The sequence below is a fragment of the Jaculus jaculus genome, chromosome 10, assembly GCF_020740685.1.
Source record: "Jaculus jaculus isolate mJacJac1 chromosome 10, mJacJac1.mat.Y.cur, whole genome shotgun sequence".
NCBI lineage: Eukaryota > Metazoa > Chordata > Mammalia > Rodentia > Dipodidae > Jaculus > Jaculus jaculus.
Window position 1 is genome coordinate 116,702,504 of NC_059111.1, and position 18,607 is coordinate 116,721,110.

Here is an 18,607-nt window from a genome sequence, read left to right on the forward strand (position 1 = left end):
GGCTGGTCAAGTAGGTGACAGGCGAGAAAGAGCTCAGGTTGCAGCCCTGGCTCTGTGACAAGTCGCCCAGGGCAAACCGGTTTCCTTCTTGTGGCTGTTTTATATTGTTGTGAGGTGTTAGAGTGGAGACCTGGGGGTGAAAGTTCAAGGTTATCTCCCCACCACCCTGATCTGTTCTTCCCCAAGCCCCCACCCAGCTTGAAAGTTTCTGACAACAGGGCACTGACAGGGGACAGCCAGGTGCTATTTACGTCTGGCTGGCTGGTGGCTTTGCTGCTCCTCCCACACTGGGCTCGGCCTGGCTAGGGCCCAGCCCCCCTCTGGCCCCTACTCAGTCCTCTGAGACCCGTGGCTTTGCCCCTTCCGCCAGAGACACTAGCCATGTCTGGGGGAAGGAGCGCCCCTGCCCACAGGAGACACCATCTGGGATCTCTCCCTTCAGCCCCCACTTGCCAGATCTGGGGATCCCAGTCCTGCCCATCCTGGGGCACCCCTCTGTCATCACCGCTGTTGTGTCGTGACATGGCCTTGCAGAATGCCCTGTACACAGGGGACCTGGCGAAGCTGCAGGACCTGTTCCCCCCCTACAGCACAGCCAACCTGCTGCTGGAGAGCCGGGCGGCCGAGCCTCGCTGGAGCAGCCACCAGAGGGGTGAGGGGCAGCCGTGGGGAGGGCAGAGACAGGGGCTGAGCTGAAGGCCTCCAACGCAAGTCCTGAAGCTAACCCCGCAGCCTAGACCTTGGCCCAGGAGAGAAGTCATGCGGAGCCCAGAATAGCTCCGGAAGGACCTTGTGGCCAGGACAGGCTCCCGCTGGGGGCACAGGGCCCTCAGCCTCCATCTGCCCAAGTTTCCCTCCTCTTCCATTCTCTCTGTGTGTGGCTGGCTTTCTTTCTCTCTCTCTCTCTCTCTTGCTCGCTCGCTCTCGCTCTCATTCTCATCCTCTCTCTCTCTCTTGCCCCCTTCCCACACTGCCTACTGACCACATACATGCTCATGAGCTGGTCTCCAGAGGAATGCAGGGGACGGGGGAGCCCACGGGTGACAGACACACCCTCTGTGCCAGGCTGGTGGAGAAGCCCCAGAGAGGGTCTGAGGAGTGCCCTCAGTCTGGCCCGGGACCCATTGTCACCCGCACAGCTTCAGGACCTGCCCTTGCCCTCTGGCAGGCCACACTGGCTGGGGACGTGGGCTCTGTCTCCCGCGTCCTCGCTGACTCCAGCCCTGCCTTAGCTCCTGATACCGTCTTTGATACCAGCGACCCAGAGCGGTGGAGAGACTTCCGCTTCAACATCCGTGCTCTGAGTACAGACCAGGGACTTCGGGGTGGCAGAGGAGGGGGGTTGAAGCAGGAGGGGGGGCTGCAGGCCAAGCTCTGGGCTCTCTCAACCGGCCTCTGCCCACCTCACCTCTTTGGCTGGCAAGCTCTTGGCCATTCCTCCAGATCTGAGGCTCCTGTCCTGCTTTCCCTAGGACTCTGGTCTCTGACCTATGAGGAGGAGCTGACCACTCCCCTGCACGTGGCGGCCAGCCGGGGTCACACAGAAGTTCTGCGGCTGCTGCTGAGGCGACGGGCAAGGCCCAACAGTGCCCCGGGGGGCCGCACCGCCCTGCATGAGGCCTGTGCCGCAGGTCACGCCGCCTGTGTCCATGTGCTGCTGGTGGCAGGAGCAGACCCCAACATCCCTGACCAGGATGGGAAACGTCCCTTACATCTCTGCCGGGGGGCTGGCACCCTTGAGTGAGTGACCTCTCACCCTAACCCCGGGCCCACTCTCAGGAGACAAGGAGATGTTCAGGAAGAATGGAGGGGGTCAGGTCAAATTTGGACACAGTTACTCCCCAAACCAGGAACTGGCCCCAGGAACTTTGCAGTGGCCTGGATTTGGAACGGTTTTCTTTTTCTTTTTCTTTTTTAAAATTATTTATTTGAGAGAGAGAGAATGAGAGGAAGAGAGAGAATGGGTGCATCAGGGCCTCTAGCCACTGCAAATGAACTCCAGACGCATACGCCCCTTGTGCATCTAGCTTAGGTGGGTCCTCGGGAATCGCACCTGGGTCCTTAAGTTTCTCTGGCAAGCGCCTTAACCACTAAGCCCTTGGAACAGTTTCATGTTTCTTTTGCTAGTAGTGGAGGGCTGGGGCAGGGACCCAAGCTTATGGCCTGCATGGAGAACGTTCTCTAGCCTAAGAATGGAGAGATGGTATGGCCATAGAGATTTAATTTTCTGCTTTCTTTTTATGCATTTTTTTTTTTTTTGCTTGAGAGAAAGAGGGAAAGAGAGACAGAGAAAGAAGCAGATAGAGAGAGAATAGGTGTGCCATGGCCTCTAGCCACTACAAACAAACTCCAGACCTATGCGTCACCTTGTGCATCTGGCTTGCTTACGTGGGTCCTGGGGAGTCTAACCTGAGTTCTCAGGCTTCACATGCAAGTGCCTTGACCACTAAGCCATCTCTCTGGTCATAATTTTCTGTTTACTGAGCTAATCCATTGATCCAGATCCTGTGCTAGTAAGTTCAGCAGTAGCTAAGCCATGGCCTGTCCCCAGGGAGCTTGCTGTCCTGTAATCCAACAGCCTACACAGGACAGAGATCCCAGCCAGTTCCCAGTAGCAGGGCCTAGTTCCCATATCATAAATGTGCTCAAAGCCAAGTATGGTGGCAGACATCTTCAATCCCAGCACTCAGGAGGCAGAGATGGGAGGATCGCCATGAGTTCAAGGCCACCCTGAGACTACATAGTGAATTCTAGGTCAGCCTGAGCTGCAGTGAAACCCTACCTCAAAAAAAAAAAAAAAGTGCTCAAGACTGAGTTTCAGGGCTACGGAGGTGGCTCCATGGATAAAGCACTGACTGTGCAAGTGTGAGGACCAGAGTTCAGGTCCCCAGAACCCATGTAAATGCCAGTGGGCATCATGGCCAGTCTCTGATGCCAGCACACAGCAAGTGGAGACATATGATCCTAAGCTGGCTAGGTAGACTAGCCTAGCCAGTGAAATGTGGGTTCAGTGGGAGACCCTGCCTCAGTAAATAAGACTGGAGAGTGATCAAGAAAGACACTTGACATCAACCTCTGACCTCCACATGCACACACACACACACACACACACACGTGCACCCTCACGCATGTGTGCCAACACATGAACATGCACACACAAATACATGAGTACCATGCACATGTACACATGCAAAGAGAGAGAGAGAGAGAATGGACTTAAGAGTAAGGCATGTAGTACATATCTGAGAGATGGAGACAGGAGGATCAGGAGTTCAAGGTTAAGTACACAGTGAGTTTGAGGCCAGCGTAGACACCATGAGAGCTTGCTCAATGCCCCCACCCACCCAAACAACAGCAGCATGGGTTCAAGGACCTGCATGTGGTTCAGTGCAGAGTGCTTGGTTAGCATGCCCAGTGTCCCTGCACAAAAAGAAGGAAGGAATGTCTCAGACTCACAGGAACTGATGAGTATGAATGTGCTCATGTTTTATTTATTGTGGGAATATTCCTTTGTAGTGGCCTAAGCCACTGTGGCCTAGGTGCCAGTTACTTTTCCGTCTTCAGTGACTGTGGGAGCCAGCCGAGGGAGCCTTGGGACCCCCGTGAGCTGACTCCACACAGGAGAAGCCCCCACCTCCTCAGGCTGCATGCCTGCTAGGAAGGGGGAACTCCTGCAGACTTGGGATTCCCTTCTGTGAACCTTCTCCTCCGTGATACCCTCATTTACTTCTAGAGGATTCCATGGACTTAATCAAATTACAGTTCATTAACATGGTCCACTAGAAAATCCAAAAGGAGGGCTGAAGAGATGGCTTAGCGGTTAAGGAGTTTGCCTGCAAAGCCAAAGGATCCTGACTCAATTCCCCAGGACTCACATAAGTCAGATGCACAAGGGGGCGCATGCATCTGGAGTTCATTTGCAGAGTCTGGAGGCCCTGGCATGTCCATTCTCTCTCTCTGTCTCTCCCTCTTTCTCAAAAAATATAATATATGTAATATAAATAAAAATTTAAAATAATATATGTATATATATAAGAAAATCCAAAAGGAGCAATTTAAAGTTGCAGGGTTGGGGAGTCAATAAGGTGCCTGTCTTAGAAGCATAAGGACCTAATTAACATTCTTAGCACTCACAAAAAATGCCTGACATGGTGGTGCACACCTGCAATCAGAGAGAGAGAGAGAGAGAACGTTTTCTAGTGGACCTATCAAAAAATTAAAAATGAGGGCTAGAGAGATGGCTCAGCGGTTGAGGTGCTTGCCTGTGAAGTCTAAGAACTCATATTGGAACCTCCAGGTCCCACATAGCCAGACGCACAGTGATGCAAGCATGAAATGTCGCACATGGGCACAAGGGGGCACACATGTCTGAAGTTTGTACACAGTGGCTGAGGGCTCTGCTGCGCCCATGCTGTCTCTCACTTTCTCAAAATAAATAAATAAATAAGGGGCTGGAGGGATGGCTTATCAGTTAAGGTGCTTGCCTGCAAAGCCAAAGGACCTAGGTTCAATTCCCTAGGATCCACATAAACCAGATTATGCATAATGTGGCCCATGTGTCTGGAGTTTGTTTGCAGTGGCTGGAGGCCCTGACGTGCCCATTCTCTCTCTCCCTTCCTCTCTCTTTCCCTCTCTCTCTCTCTTCCTCTCTCTGCCTCTTTCTTTCTCTCAAATGAATAAATAAATAAACTGAAAATATTTTAAAATAATTAGTTAAATAAAAAGTGGATGGCATTTCTGAGGAAGATATCTGGGGTTGTCCTCTGGCCTACACACACACACATATATGCATACTCACATATACCCACACATGAAGACACATACATGACAGGCACACACATATACAAATGTGCGTATTTTTCTGTGTCTGTGTTTGGCACGCATGTGCTATGGTATGGGGGTATGAGTCAGAGGACAACCTTGAGGTGCTGGTCCTCACCGTCGCTTTATTTTAAAACAGTCTCTCCCCCCCCCCCCTTTCTCTCTCTCCCCTTGTGAATGCCAGCCTAGCTGGCATGTGAGCCTCAAGATGCTTTTGGCTCTGCCTCCCATTCCTGCCAGGGTGCTGGCATTTCAGAAGTGCATGCTATGTGCATCTGGCTTTATGTGGGTTCTCAGGATCTGAACTCAGTCATCAGGCTTGTACAAGCACTTTTAACCGCTAATCATTTCCTCAGTCTCACATACATAATTCTTTTTGTTTTGTTTTTTGTTTCTCCAGGTAGGGTAGCGCTCTAGCCCAGGCTGGCCTGGAATTCAGTATGTAGTCTCAGGGTGGCCTCAAACTCTCAGCAATTCTCCTACCTCTGCCTCCCAAGTGCTGGGATTAAAGGTGTGCCCCACCACACCCAGCCCATAATTTTTTTTAAAAAGACCACTGTGCAGGTGTACAAAGTGTCTAATGCATCTGGAGTTCATTTGCAGCAGCTAGAGGCCCTGACATACTTATTCTCATTCTCTCTTTCTCTCTTTGGTTGTAAATAAATTTTTTTAAAGGCCACTGTGAGCTGGGCATGGTGGCACACATCTTTAATCCCAGCACTTAAAAGGCAGAGGTAAGAGAATCGCCGTGAGTTTGAGGCCACCCTGAGTCTAGTGAATTCCAGGTCAGCCTGAACTAGAGTGAGACCCTACCTTGAAATACCAAAAAAAAAAAAAAAGCTGGGTGTAGTGGTGCACACCTTTAATCCCAGTACTCAGGAGGCAGAGATAGGAGGATCACAGTGAGTTTGAGGCCACCCTGACACTAATTCCAGGTCAGCCTGAGCTAGAGTGAGACCAGAAAACCAAAAAAAAAAAAAACAAAAAAAAAAAACACCACTGTGATGGCTGGTATTTGTAATCCTAACATTTAGGAACTTGGGAGGCTGAGGCAAGAGGATACCTTGAGTCTTTTTTGAATCTGTTTCTTGTTTTGTTTTTTAGGTAAGGTCTCACTCTAGGCCAGGCTGACCTAGAATTCACTATGTAGTGTCAGGGTGGCCTCAAACTCACAGAGATCCTCCTACCTCTGCCTCCCAAATGCTGGGATTAAAAGTCCACGCCCTGCTCCCTTGAGTCTGAGTTTCAGACTAACCCCATGAAATACAGGGAAGACCCTCCTAGAAGCAAACAGACTCCCGTGTGTCCTGCAGCAAGTAACTAGGGAGGCCAGTGCCTGGCAGGATGGACGCCAGCTGCAAAACCGTGAGCCACATGGGCCCCAGTCTTGTCGGCTTTGCTCAGAGAGACAGGATTGCAGGGTCCTTGCCCATTTTCCTCCCCACCAACATCTCACCCTGACCAGGTGTGTGGAGCTTCTCCTGAAGTTTGGGGCAACAGTGGACAGTCAGACTGAGGATGAAGAGGAGACCCCTTTGCACATAGCTGCCCGACTTGGCCATGTGGAATTGGCTGACCTGCTTCTAAGATGGGGCGCGTGTCCCAATGCCCAGAATGCTGAGGGCTGGACACCGCTGCTTGTCGCCTGTGACTGGCGCTGCCAGTCCTCTGAGGAGGCTGAGGCCACCACTGCCCGCTGTTTGCAGCTGTGCCGCTTGCTGTTGGCCGCTGGGGCCGACGCAGATGCCGCCAACCGGGACAAGCAGCGACCCCTGCACCTGGCCTGTCGCCGAGGCCATTCGTCCGTTGTGGAGCTGCTCCTGTCTTGTGGCGTCAGCGCTAACACCATGGACTATGGGGGACACACAGCCCTGCACTGCGCCCTGCAGGGCCCAGCTACGGCCCTGGCCCAGAGCCCCGAGCACGTGGTGCGAGCTCTACTCAACCACGGCGCTGTGAGAGTCTGGCCAGGAGCCCTACCCAAGGTAGGCACGGGGATGAAGGCTGAGAGGGCCAAGATGACCAGGAGACCCAGACCAGTGTCAGCTCACTGTGCAGTGCAGCCTGGGTTCTGGCTCTTATTCAAGGAGTAAGCAAAATCTTAATGAACAGGACGAGACTATAGGATGTTATGTGTTTGAGCATGTATGTGCATGAACATACATGTATGTGCACATGCATGTGATGAAGGTGGCCCAAGGAGAGTGGGGGCAGGTTAAAAAGGGGCCCATCTGAAGGACAGAAGAGCCAGGACTGATAAAGACAGCAACGAGGGCTTAAGGGGCTGTTTCAGGCCATGAGTCAATGAAAAATAACACTGAGGGCTGGGGAGATGGCTCAGTCAGTGTAGCAGACAGCTTCAGGTTCACTGAGATGAACTTCCAGACCAGGCACAGTTATGGAGGAAGGGATTTATTGAAGCTTACAGATCCAGGGGAAGTTTCATAATGGCAGAAGAAGCTGGCCTGCCTTCACAGGTCCAAGTGGGGGGGGGGGGGGAGAAGCACAAGCCAAAAGCCAAAAGCCACAGCACATTTCAGGAACTCCAGCTAGGCACACTTTGCATATCTTTAGATTGAAATCTGAAACCCACCACCACACCTTAAGATCACCCAGTGACATTGCCTCCAGCAGGTGGCTACAGATGCAAACTACAAACAAACAACTGAATATATTGGGGGCCATCTATTCTATTCAAACCACCACAGTCAGTAAAGTGCTTGTCTTGCAAAGAGAAGGAGGTGGGTTCGATTCCCAGTACCCACGTAAAGAAAACCTGCCAGGCGTGGTGATGTGTGCCTGTAATCTCAGCACTGGGAAGGCAGAGGACAGGAGGAACCCTGGAACCCCCTGACTGGCCAGGGTAGCCTAATTTGTGAGCGCTAGACAAATGAAAGACCGTTTCAAAGGAAGTAGATGCCATTCCAGGAATGGCATCATCTGGCCTCCACATGCACGCACACACACACACACACACACATACACTTGGTACATGTGTATAATTTTCAAAAAATAGCATTCTAGGGCTGGAGAGATAGATGGCATAGTGGTGAAGGCACTTGCCTGTGAAGTCTATGGACCCACTTTCAACTCTCCAGAGCCAACGTAAGCCAGATGCACAAAGGTGAGGCAAGCGCAAGGTAGCACAGTGTCTGGAGTTTGATTACAGTTGGCTGAGGCCCTGGTGTGCCAATTCTCTCTGTGTGTCTCTCATTCACTCTAAAATAAAAATAAATAAATAAATAAATATTTTAAAGCAGCATTTTAGTAGCCCTGCTGGCAATGGGAGGCTCCCCAGGGCGGAGCTTAAGGCTGCTTCCCAAGGCTTAAGCCTCACGTCCCTGGAACATTTGCAAAGAGACACACTCCACTTTCTGCAAGTTTAGCAGGACACATCTCCCAGCCTAGCTGTCACTGTCTTGGTACCTATGAAAATGTCTTTCATTGTCTTTTTGTAGTTTAGATCTGATATTCATTTCTCTGAGTTCTGCTCGAGATGCTGGGTTGGGGTGCCCTAGAAGGTGGTTTTATCCCATCCTGGGTTGGGCCTGAGGGAGGGGGCTGCATTATATCATGACCTGGAATGATGCCACCCACTCTTGGAGAGGATATATCATTAGCCTTCTGGGAATGGTGGTGGTTGCGGGCAGGCCCCCTCTAACGCAGCCCCACCCACTCCTGGAGCCACTTCTGCTGTACCCACCTCTCTCTCCCCTTGGCTCACTAGCCTAGTAGCATCTGTCTGGATTCCTAAGCAAGACCAAATAATTAAACAGCCTGAGAGTTCGGCAGATTGGTCTCCCCTTTGGGAAAATACAAGAAAATCAACAATTAACACTAATTAATCTCCTATTAACACCAGATAATTAGGAGACGAGCAATTCCCCGTAATCTGACTGTGTCTCTGACAGCTAATGATTTCCTCACCAGGCGGGGCAGGAGGAGGACTTGACACAGGCAACAGCCATCCCAGGACGCCACTCCCTGCCCACTACACCTGCCCACCCTCCCCCATTGTCTTGCTACAACTCTGACTGTCTTGGGGGGGGGGAAGAAGAAGAAAAGAAAAGAAAACCAATGTTACCAAAGCAAAAGGCCCACTTGTCCTTTTCCCATGGTCTACAGACCTTCTAGCCTTGGCTAGGATCCATGCATCCCTGCAGGATGGACACTGAGGCCCATTTGAGTGACCAGCCAACCCCAGAAGCGCTCCAGGTACAGCCACGTAGGACTTGGTGCTGAGGAGACCTGGACCGGGGTCTGACTTTGACACTTGTCCATGTGGCTACAAGCAAGTCACTGAAATTCTTTGCCAAGGTCCTGGCATGTCATACCACCTCCGATGAATAAGAAAGGGAAAGGGCCGGGTGTGGTGGCGCACACCTTTAATTCCAGCACTCGGGAGGCAGAGGTAGGAGGATCACCGTGAGTTCGAGGCCACCCTGAGACTCCATAGTGAATTCCAGGTCTGCCTGGGAAAGAGTGAGACCCTACCTCAAAAAACCAAAAAAAAAAAAAAAGAAAGAAAGAAAGAAAGGGAAAGGGCTGGGGAAATGGCTTAGCGGTTAAGGTATTTGCCTGTGAAGCCTAGGGACCCCGGTTCAATTCCCCAGGACCCACATCAGCCAGATGCACAAGGGAGCGCATGCATCTGGAGTTTGTTTGCAGTGGCTGGAGGCCCTGGAGTGCCCATCCTCTCTATCTGCCTCTTCCTCAATCTCTCTCCCTCAAGTAAATAAATAAAATATAAAAAAGCTGGGCGTGGTGGCACACGCCTTTAATCCCAGCACTTGGGAGGCAGAGGTAGGAGGATTGCTATGAGTTCAAGGCCACCCTGAGACTCCATAGTGAATTCCAAGTCAGCCTGAGCTACAGTGAGATCCCACCTCGAAAAAAAAAAAAGGTGGAGAGCTGTAAGGTATACTGAGGACCTGTGAGGGCTGGCGCATGGCAGGTACTGTTGGAGGGCATGCCGCCTGTCAGAGAGGCTAGAAAATTGCTTGATCCCTGTGTGCCTGTTTCCTCATCTGTGACATAAGGGACCAATGGTTTCCTGCTTCACAGGGTTAATGTGAGACACCGGGCCTACGCACGCCACGCATTTGAGCAGGACCTACTCTAAGCAGTGCTCGATGTCTCTTGGTGCGCTAAGGGGAAAGACTTGCTATCAGGCAGGAATCATGAGGTAACAGGGAGGGCAAGGTGGGCTGGACTTCCTGCAGGTGGGATGAGTAGCTCCTGGAAAGAGGAAGAAAAATAAGTAGGTGCCAGGCATGGTGGCACACGCCTTGAATCCCAGTAGTCAGGAGGCCGAAGTAGGAGGATCGCCATGAATTTGAGGCCAGCCTGAGACTCCATAGTGAATTCCAGGTCAGCCTGGGCTAGGGCAAAACACTACCTCAAAAAGAAAAAGGGAAAGGAAGGAAGGAGAAAGAGAGAAAGAAAGAAAGGAAGGAAGGAAGGAAGGAAGGAAGGAAGGAAGGAAGGAAGGAAGGAAGGAAGGAAGGAAGGAAGGAAGGAAGAAAGAAAGAAAGAGAGAGAGAGAAAGAGAAAAGTAACTCTTTTTCTTTTTGGTTTTCGAGGTAGGGTCTTACTCTGGTCCTGGCTGACCTGGAATTCACTATGTAGTCTGAAAGTGGCCTCGAACTCACAGTAATCCTCCTACCTCTGCCTCCCGAGTGCTGGGATTAAAGACGTGCGCCACCACGCCCAGCAGAAGTAACTTTCTTATTTCTTACTCTGAGAGGTAGAGACGTGTCCCCAGACACGCAGGGCTGAGGCAGTTCTGGTAAGCACTGCCCAGAGGCAGGGAAGGAAGCAGTGGAGCCTCTGTGCCCTAACAAGGCTTGGCTTTTAGCTCTTCCCCACCAACACTCCCCTGGGAGGCGGGACGTCTCAGGCCCCGGACGTTGTGAGCCAGCAGTGGGTCAGGTGGGGGTCGGTGCAGGCTGTGTGTACATGCTGCCTGGGAGACACACTTAGCTAGCTTCACTGCCTGGTTCGAAGCCCAGCAAGAGATGGAGTGGAAGAAGCACGGGCACAGGTGGGCACCTGTGTGTGATGCTCCTGCTTCAGGTCTGATTTTCGTGCTACCACCATCTAAAACAGTGTTCCTGGGCTGGAGGGATGGCTTAGATGGCTTAGTAGTTAAAGAGTTTGCCTGTAAAGCCAAAGGACCTCGGTTCAATTCCCCAGGACCCACATAAGCCAGATGCACAATGTGGTGCATGCATCTAGAGTCTGTTTGCAGTGGCTAGAGCCCCTGGCGCACACATTCTCTCTCTCTCTCTCTCTCTCTCTCTCTCTCTCTCTCTCTCTCTGCCTCTTTCTCTCTCTCACTCTCTCAAATAAATAAATAAATAAAATTTAAAAATGTCTTCAACAGTGCTCTTCCCAGCCGTGCTCAGTCACCTAGCTCAGCAACCTGTGAGCGGGGACAGTGCTCGCTACTGACAGAACCTTGCCTCTCTTCAGTGCACAGAGCAGACCCTCAGTAAACACCTGCCTGGTGGAAATGAAAACATGCATCTGGCTCCAGCACGACCCCATTCCCCCCACTGCCATGGACAGTCCCACTTTGGGCCTCGGCTTGGCTGTCCCTTCTTGAACGCCCTCCCAGCTCCTCCAGCCTTCGCAAACCAAACTCCCTGTGCCACCCCTAGGACTCCGGTCCTCTTCCTCTACCCTTCTGCATCTATCTGTAGCCCTTGCTTTGCCGTCAGGTGTTTTGTTTATGTTTGTCGTGTGTGTGTGTGTGTGTGTGTGCGCGCGCGCACGCGCACGCATGCACGCACATGTGTGTAGCACACATGTGTGGGTATTTGTGTACACATGTGCATGCGTATGTGGTGGCCATAGGTCACATTGGGTATGTTTCTCCATTGCTGTCCACTGTATTTATTGAGACAGGCTTTCTCACTGAACCCAGAGCTCATAAATTCAGCTAGTCTAAGGAGCCAGAGTGTACAGAGACCCTCTTATCTCCGCCTCCTGAGCACTGGGGTTGTAGGCAAGTGCTGCCCCGACAAGCCCAGTAATCACGTGTCTGCCGGGGTCCAAACTGGGGTCCTCATGACTGCATGGTACGCGCTTTACCAGCTGAGCCATTTCCCCAGCCCCATGTTGTTCTTATTGAGACAGGGTCTCAAGTAGCACAGGCTATCTCAAACTTACATAGCCAAGGATGGCCTTGAACTTTTTTTGTTTTTTTGAGATAAGGTGACCTCGAACTCACGGCGATCCTCCTACCTCTGCCTCCCAAGTGCTGGGATTACAGGCATGTATGTGCCACCAAGCCTAGTTTCAGGTGGTGCTGGGGATTGAACTCAGGGCTTCATGAATGTGAGGGGAGCACTCTGCCATCTATGGCTGAGGCCCTGGTGTGCTAATTCTCTCTTTCTCAAAAAAAAAAAAAAATGTTCAAGGCCATCCTCAGGTACACGTGTGCTCAAGGCCAGGCTGTGTCACATGAGACCCTGCAGCAATAATAACAATGAAACAACCACCACCTGGATTAGAACCTCCACATGCTTAAAGGATTGCAAAACTCAGCCCACAACGGAGAGTCACCTGGTCACTCCACGGGGCTGGCTGACAGGCCACCTGATGTGTCCTCTGCTCCCGCCCCCCAGGTGCTGGAGCGCTGGAGCTCATCCCCACGCACCATCGAGGTCCTGATGAACACCTACAGCGTGGTGCAGCTGCCGGAGGAGGCCATGGGCTTGGTGCCTCCCGACGTCCTGCAGGTCAGATCCCACGGCCCTAAGCACATGAGACACTCCTATTCCCTCAAGGGCGCCTCACCGGTCTTCCACGGACATCTCCCAGAAACCCACTCATGTCCCAGAAGAAGAGCATTCCCGGAGTGAGGGGTTTTTTTTGTGTTCTTTTTCCTTTTTTTCTTTTTTTTTGGTTTTTCAAAGGAGGATCTCACCCTAGCCCAGGCTGACCTGAAATTCAGTATGTAGTCTCAGGGTGGCCTTGAACTCACGGTGATCCTCTTACCTCTGCCTCCCGTGTACTGGGATTAAAGGCATGCGCCACCATGCTGGCTTTGGAATTAGGTTTTTTTTAAGATTTATTTTTATTTTATTTATTTATGAGAGAGAAGGAGGCAGTGAGAGAGAGAATGGGCACACCAGGGCCTCTAGCCACTGCAAAAGAACTCCAGACACATGCACCACCTTGTGCATCTGGCTTACGTGTGATCTGGAGAATCGAACCTGAATCCTTAGGCTTCACAGGCAAGTGCCTTAACCACTAAGCTATCTCTCCAGCCCCAGAGTGAATTTTAAAAGATTCTGGGGCTCCTGTATTCACCCCAGCAGTCACCAGCTTGCTTCGGTGAGGAGACTAGGTCCACCTGCCCCAGGTTGCCCCTGCTGAGTCGCTCCTTCTGCCCGCAGAGGCACCAGCGTTTCTACTCATCCCTCTTCGCCCTGGCAAGGCAGCCCCGCTCCCTGCAGCACCTGAGCCGCTGCGCGCTGCGCGCCCACCTGGAGGGCTGCCTGCCCCGCGCGCTGCCTCAGCTTCCCCTACCGCCCCGTCTGCGCCGATACCTGCAGCTTGACTTCGAGGATGTGCTTTACTAGGCGGGTCCTGGGCTCCGGAGACAGCTACAGAGCTGGAAGACAGGGAATGAGGAGGCAAGAGAGGGCTGGGCAGACAGGGCCTGAACCAGCTGCCCTGGAGGTCTGGAAGCCAAGCCTCTCCTCCCAGATGGGCATGGCCTTGAGAAAGCTTGAAAGTGAAAGTGGGCACCTGAACTTGCAAGAGGCACATCTCTGCACCCACTTAGCCCAGGTGGTCTGGCCAGCAGAAGGCCCGACGGCCTCCAAGGCAGACAGAAGACAGATCAGCAGCCACATGAAGTCTGATGACAAGAGAATAAGTGGCACCATCCCCTTGAGACCTCCCTGCAGTCCATGCAAATCTCATATGTACATTAAAAATCTTCCCATTCCCTCTCCCTCTCTCTCTCCCTCTCTCTCCCCCTCCTTCTCTCTAATAAATACATAAAGATAGAGAGAGAAGAAGGGCTAGAGAGATGGCTAGTGGTTAAGGCACTTGCCTGTGAAGCTTGAGATGCACAAGGTGGTGCATGTGTCTGGAGTTTGTTTGCTGTGTCCAGAGACCCTGGTATGCCCATTCTCTCTCTCTCTCTCTCTCTCTCTCTCTCTCTCTCTCTCTGTCTGTCTCTCTCCCTCCCTCCCTCTCTCTAATAAATAAATAAATAAAAATAAAAGAATAAGTCTCTAGATGAGAGCTCAGTGGTACACCTATAATCTCAGCATCGGGGTCAAAAAAGCAGAAGGATGGAGCATTTGAGGCGAACCTGGACTAAATGGTGAGACACTATCTCAAAGAGAGAGAGAGAGAAGGGGCTGCGGGCTGGGGCTGGGGGCTAGGGTGTAGCTACATTGGTAGAGTGCTTGCATAGCACACAAGCAGCCCTGGGTTTGATCCCCATAAACCACACATGTGGCAGATGCCTGTAATCTCAGCAATGGGGAGGTGGAACCAGGAGGACGTAAAACTGTCTCAAAACCTTTAATCCCAGCACTCGGGAGGCAGAGGCAGGAGGATTGTGGTGAGTTCAAGGCCATCCTGAGCCTGGAAGTGAGCCTAGAGTGAGACCCTACCTTGAAAACCAAAATCAAACAAACAAACAAAAAGCCCTGTGTCCAGTCTGTGTGGTTTCCTGCACTGCAAACCTTCCTTGGGCCAAGATCCCGTGGGGATCCCCACAGACGCTTGCAGGATCTCCAGGTCTTTCCTGTGTGCCAGTCACCAGGCCTCAGGCCAACCTGAAGTGGTGAATGGTCACCAGGTGACTGCTTGCAAGACAAGGCGGGGCAAGCGAAGGGTAAGCAGGGCCTCTGTGCACAGGGGGGCTGAGCAGAGATGGGAGGGGAGCTGGACCCTAAAGAAGCCCCACCCTCAGCATGTCTTTAATTAACCCAACACTCGGGAGGCAGAGGTAGGAGGATCGCCGTGAGTTCGAGGCCACCCTGAGACTACATAGTGAATTCCAGGTCAGCCTGAGCTAGAGTGAGACCCTACCTCAAAAAACCAAAACAAACAAACAAGCCAGCCAAAAAAAAAAAAGATCTCCTGCTGACAGGAAGTGGGAGACCCTGTGGGAAGAGGTTCAATGCCTTGGTCAGGTGAGCACAAAAGGGCCAGGTTTAGGAAAACATCCGGTTCTGACTTGCCTGACCCAGGAGGCTGGGGACCACCATCCAGTGTAAATCTGCCCCCCACCCCCACCCCTTTAACCTGGCTTTGTGGTGACAAGAGCACCGAGCTGTTACAGGACCCAGGTTCTAGTCTGAACTTATTCTAGCCATAAACTTATCATGGACCACGGATCTCTTCTCTCTAGCTCGTTTGGTGTGTAAGGCGAGAGACAGAGCTAGAGTCCCTGCAGCTACAACAGCAGGATGGTGAGACCCTGTTTTGTTTTTAAAATAAATGTATTTTAAAAAGGGAGAGAGAGAGAAAGAATGGGTGCATCAGGACCTCTAGCCATTGCAAACGAACTCCAGACACATACACCCTCTTGCGCTGTTATGCCCATTTCTCGGCACCCCCAGTGACCACCAAGGAGAGCCAAACACGTGTGCAAGGGCAAGGAGCTTTATTTCGGGCTTAAGCTTGGTCTCTTAACTTCACCAACGCGGTGGATCCGTACAAGAGCCCCAAGTAGCAGGAGGGTAGGGTTTTTATAGGGATTTGAACATAGAAGAAGGGGATGGGTACATGATTTGAACAGTAACTGTACTTGTACTCTTCTGATTGACTTAGGATATTGGCAGGCAAAGTTGGCAGGCTAAAAGTTGGTGGGCTGGGGCTAGGGGAATTGAACTTATCTATGACTATAGGAATGTATGGTGTAAACAATTTCCAGTAACTGTTAAACCCACCCTTACCAGAAAATAAAAACTTAGACCTTGCGGGAAACAGAAACTTAGGCCTACTGAAGTCTCTGAAGCCTGTCATGGTGTCCATCTGGTTCCTGAGTCCTTCAGAGCATCTGGCTTACGTGGGTCCTAACTGCTAAGCCATTTCCCCAGCCCTATATATATATTTTATTGACAGACAAGAAATCATGGTATTTCCCTCCCCTCCCCCACTTTCCCCTTCATAATTCTGCTCTCCATCATATCTCCTCCCTCTCTCCATTAGTCTCTCTTTTAATTTGATGTCATCATCTTTTTCTCCTATTATGAGGGTCTTGTGTAGGTATTGCTAAGCACTGCGAGGTCATGCATATCAAGGCCAATTTCTGTCCAGACAGTTGTATGTGAGGAGCGGTGCCCTTCCTTTGGCTCTTACATTCTTTTCGCCACCTCTTCCACAATGGACCCTGAGCCATGGAGGGTGTGAGATGTTTCAGTGCTGGACACTCCTCCTATGGGAGAGAATACATGCCTGGTACTGAAAACCTAACCAAAAGCCTATGGCAGGGAAGGTCATGAGCCTTACAGGTATGAAGTCTGCTCTTGTCTGGATAAATGTATATATTATCCTCACCAAAATGCCCCGAAAGCACTACTTAATGTTTATATTCATATATTAATGCTACTCTCACTTCTGGTTAGAGAAGCTTCTCTTTTCAGATGGTGATGACCACTGGGATGACCCAAAAGAGATTTGAGGCCCTAGGCCCTAGGGGCCAGCAGCCCAGATGGCAACCCCAAGACCCAGGGGTGGACTTACAGCAACCAATCAAATACACCATTGTTTGTGACGTCACGGGTCACTGGATTACATTCCCAGGACAATTTTCCACCCCACAGCCAGGACTGAGACTTGTGGGTGGGGCCTGGAGAGATGGGCAGGACCCAGAGTGCTAGAGCGGGGCCTTGGGACCCTAGGGGCAGGCCGAGACCAGAAGCCACGCGGGAGCCTCCAGTGTATCCCTTCCCTGGGCTGTGGAAACACCTGGCCATCCCTGCCCTCCCCACCCCACAGGCTGGGAGGTGAAGGTCATCAGGCGGCTTCCCTGGGCTTCCACCAGCTGCAGAAGGTCCTCTTGCCCTGAAGGCTGATCTGGCCTCTCTGGGAGGCCCTGCCTCATTTCTCTGTGGGGCTACTGGAGAAAGTCCCAGAAAAATGTTTGCTCGTGCCACACTGGGTGATGACCCCATGTTCCAGGGGCAGGGGACAGCAGGCCTGGCTTGCCATCCACACTAGTTTGCTGTGTCACGGCGTGATAACTACCAAATAAACACGAGCACGTGGCAAGAGGCAAGCATGGGGTGCTATTTGGGATTGGGTGACAGGGTAACCTGTTCTGTATGGAGGTGGCATTTAACCAGAGATGACGAGGAGGGACCAGTGTATGGTTAGACTGGGGGACCAGCAGGGAAATGACATGATCCGAGGCAGGTTTTGAAAGGGCTCTCTGGCTGCTGAAGGGTTTGGGGAGGAAAAGTCAGAGAAAGAATGGGAAGGCCAGCTGGAGGCTGTGGCAGTTGTGTGGGCCTCTCCCAGAATGCCTCATAGCTTTTGCTGGTTTGAACTAATGGAATGGTGGTGATGCTAAAGTTACTAAGGTGGAGGAGACAGGAAGGAAAAGTAACCGAAGGGTCTATGTTAGATCTAGCTGAAGCTGTTTGTCAGACACCTCAAAGAGACTGTGTTGGGGGTGTGGGGGCACACGCCTTTACCAGGGCTCGGAAGGCAGAGGTAGGAGGATCGCCGTAAGTTCAAGGCCACCCTGAGACTACAGAGTGAATTCCAGGCCAGTCTGAGCTAGAGTGAGGCCTTACCTTGAAAAAACAAAAACAAACAACAACAAAAAGGCTGTGTTGGAAAGCCTGGGTGGACCAGTGAATTCAGAGTTTGAATTTGAAGCCTTGTTGAAAGAGGATCTTGTTTCTCATGGGGAGGCTTTCTTGAGAGTCCTGTTTGTGAATTTTGGCCGAGGTTCTATGTCAGCTTGTCCACTCTGTCCATTTGTGCTTCCTGAATCCCAGCTCTTAGGTACCAGGTTTCTGACTGTAAATGACACATGGGTCTGCCCTTGGTGATTTTGAATCTACTTTTAAAAAAATGTGTTTGTAAACCGGTTAGAATGGAAGGAACAATGAAGTGAAGGCCACATAACCATGGGAGCCAGGGCAGAGAGCGGAGAAAGGTGTGGGCCGTAAAGAGTAGGGTAGGGATGGAGAAGACCTCACAGAGGGTGTGGCCCTTCTAGAACGAGGAGAGGAGAAACTTTTGTCATATCTAGTGTGGGGAGAGGCGTAGATTTTTAAGATGCCAGGAAGGAAAAAAAGGTGGCAGGCGCGCAGGGGTCTATATGAAGGACGGCACCTGACTCCCCACCTTTGCACCTTAGCGATACGACGTTGGAAGGTCCTTTCTGGGGTTAGACGTACAGAGACACTTGCAAACCAGAGAGCTTCCTCCCCAAGCCTCCTGGCTGATGGGTCCCGGGGGCCCAGAACCTATCCCCGGTAATTGCTTTCCGTAATGTGTTTGCTCCAAAGCAATTTCACGCCTCCGTGAGGACTCCGCCCTGCGCTGAAGGCGCAGACCTCCCCACCACCAAGCTCCCCGCGAGCGAACCCACGGGTTCACGTATGCCGCGCACGTTTGACGCAACAGATATACGCGGTTCGAGGACCTAAGGCACAACAGACGTGCACATGCCCATACCCGTGCACACTGTACTCCCAAGACACGGGCTGTGCCGGCGAACCGCCCCCTGGGCCCAACAGGTTCACTCAGCACATCTTTGCGGGCCAGATTCCTTTGCTCTCCGCGCGTCCACCTA

The 18,607-nt window shown here is 51.7% G+C and overlaps 1 protein-coding gene across 1 annotated transcript; it reads left to right on the forward strand.

The window, feature by feature from the left end:
* The first annotated feature begins 989 nt into the window (after positions 1 to 989).
* Asb10 (ankyrin repeat and SOCS box containing 10) lies at positions 990 to 13,412 on the forward strand. The gene is given in 6 exon segments (XM_045159948.1): positions 990 to 1,020; positions 1,023 to 1,304; positions 1,473 to 1,740; positions 6,287 to 6,806; positions 12,453 to 12,566; positions 13,227 to 13,412. Coding segments are annotated over 6 exon segments (1,401 nt in total).
* Positions 13,413 to 18,607: the final 5,195 nt, after the last annotated feature.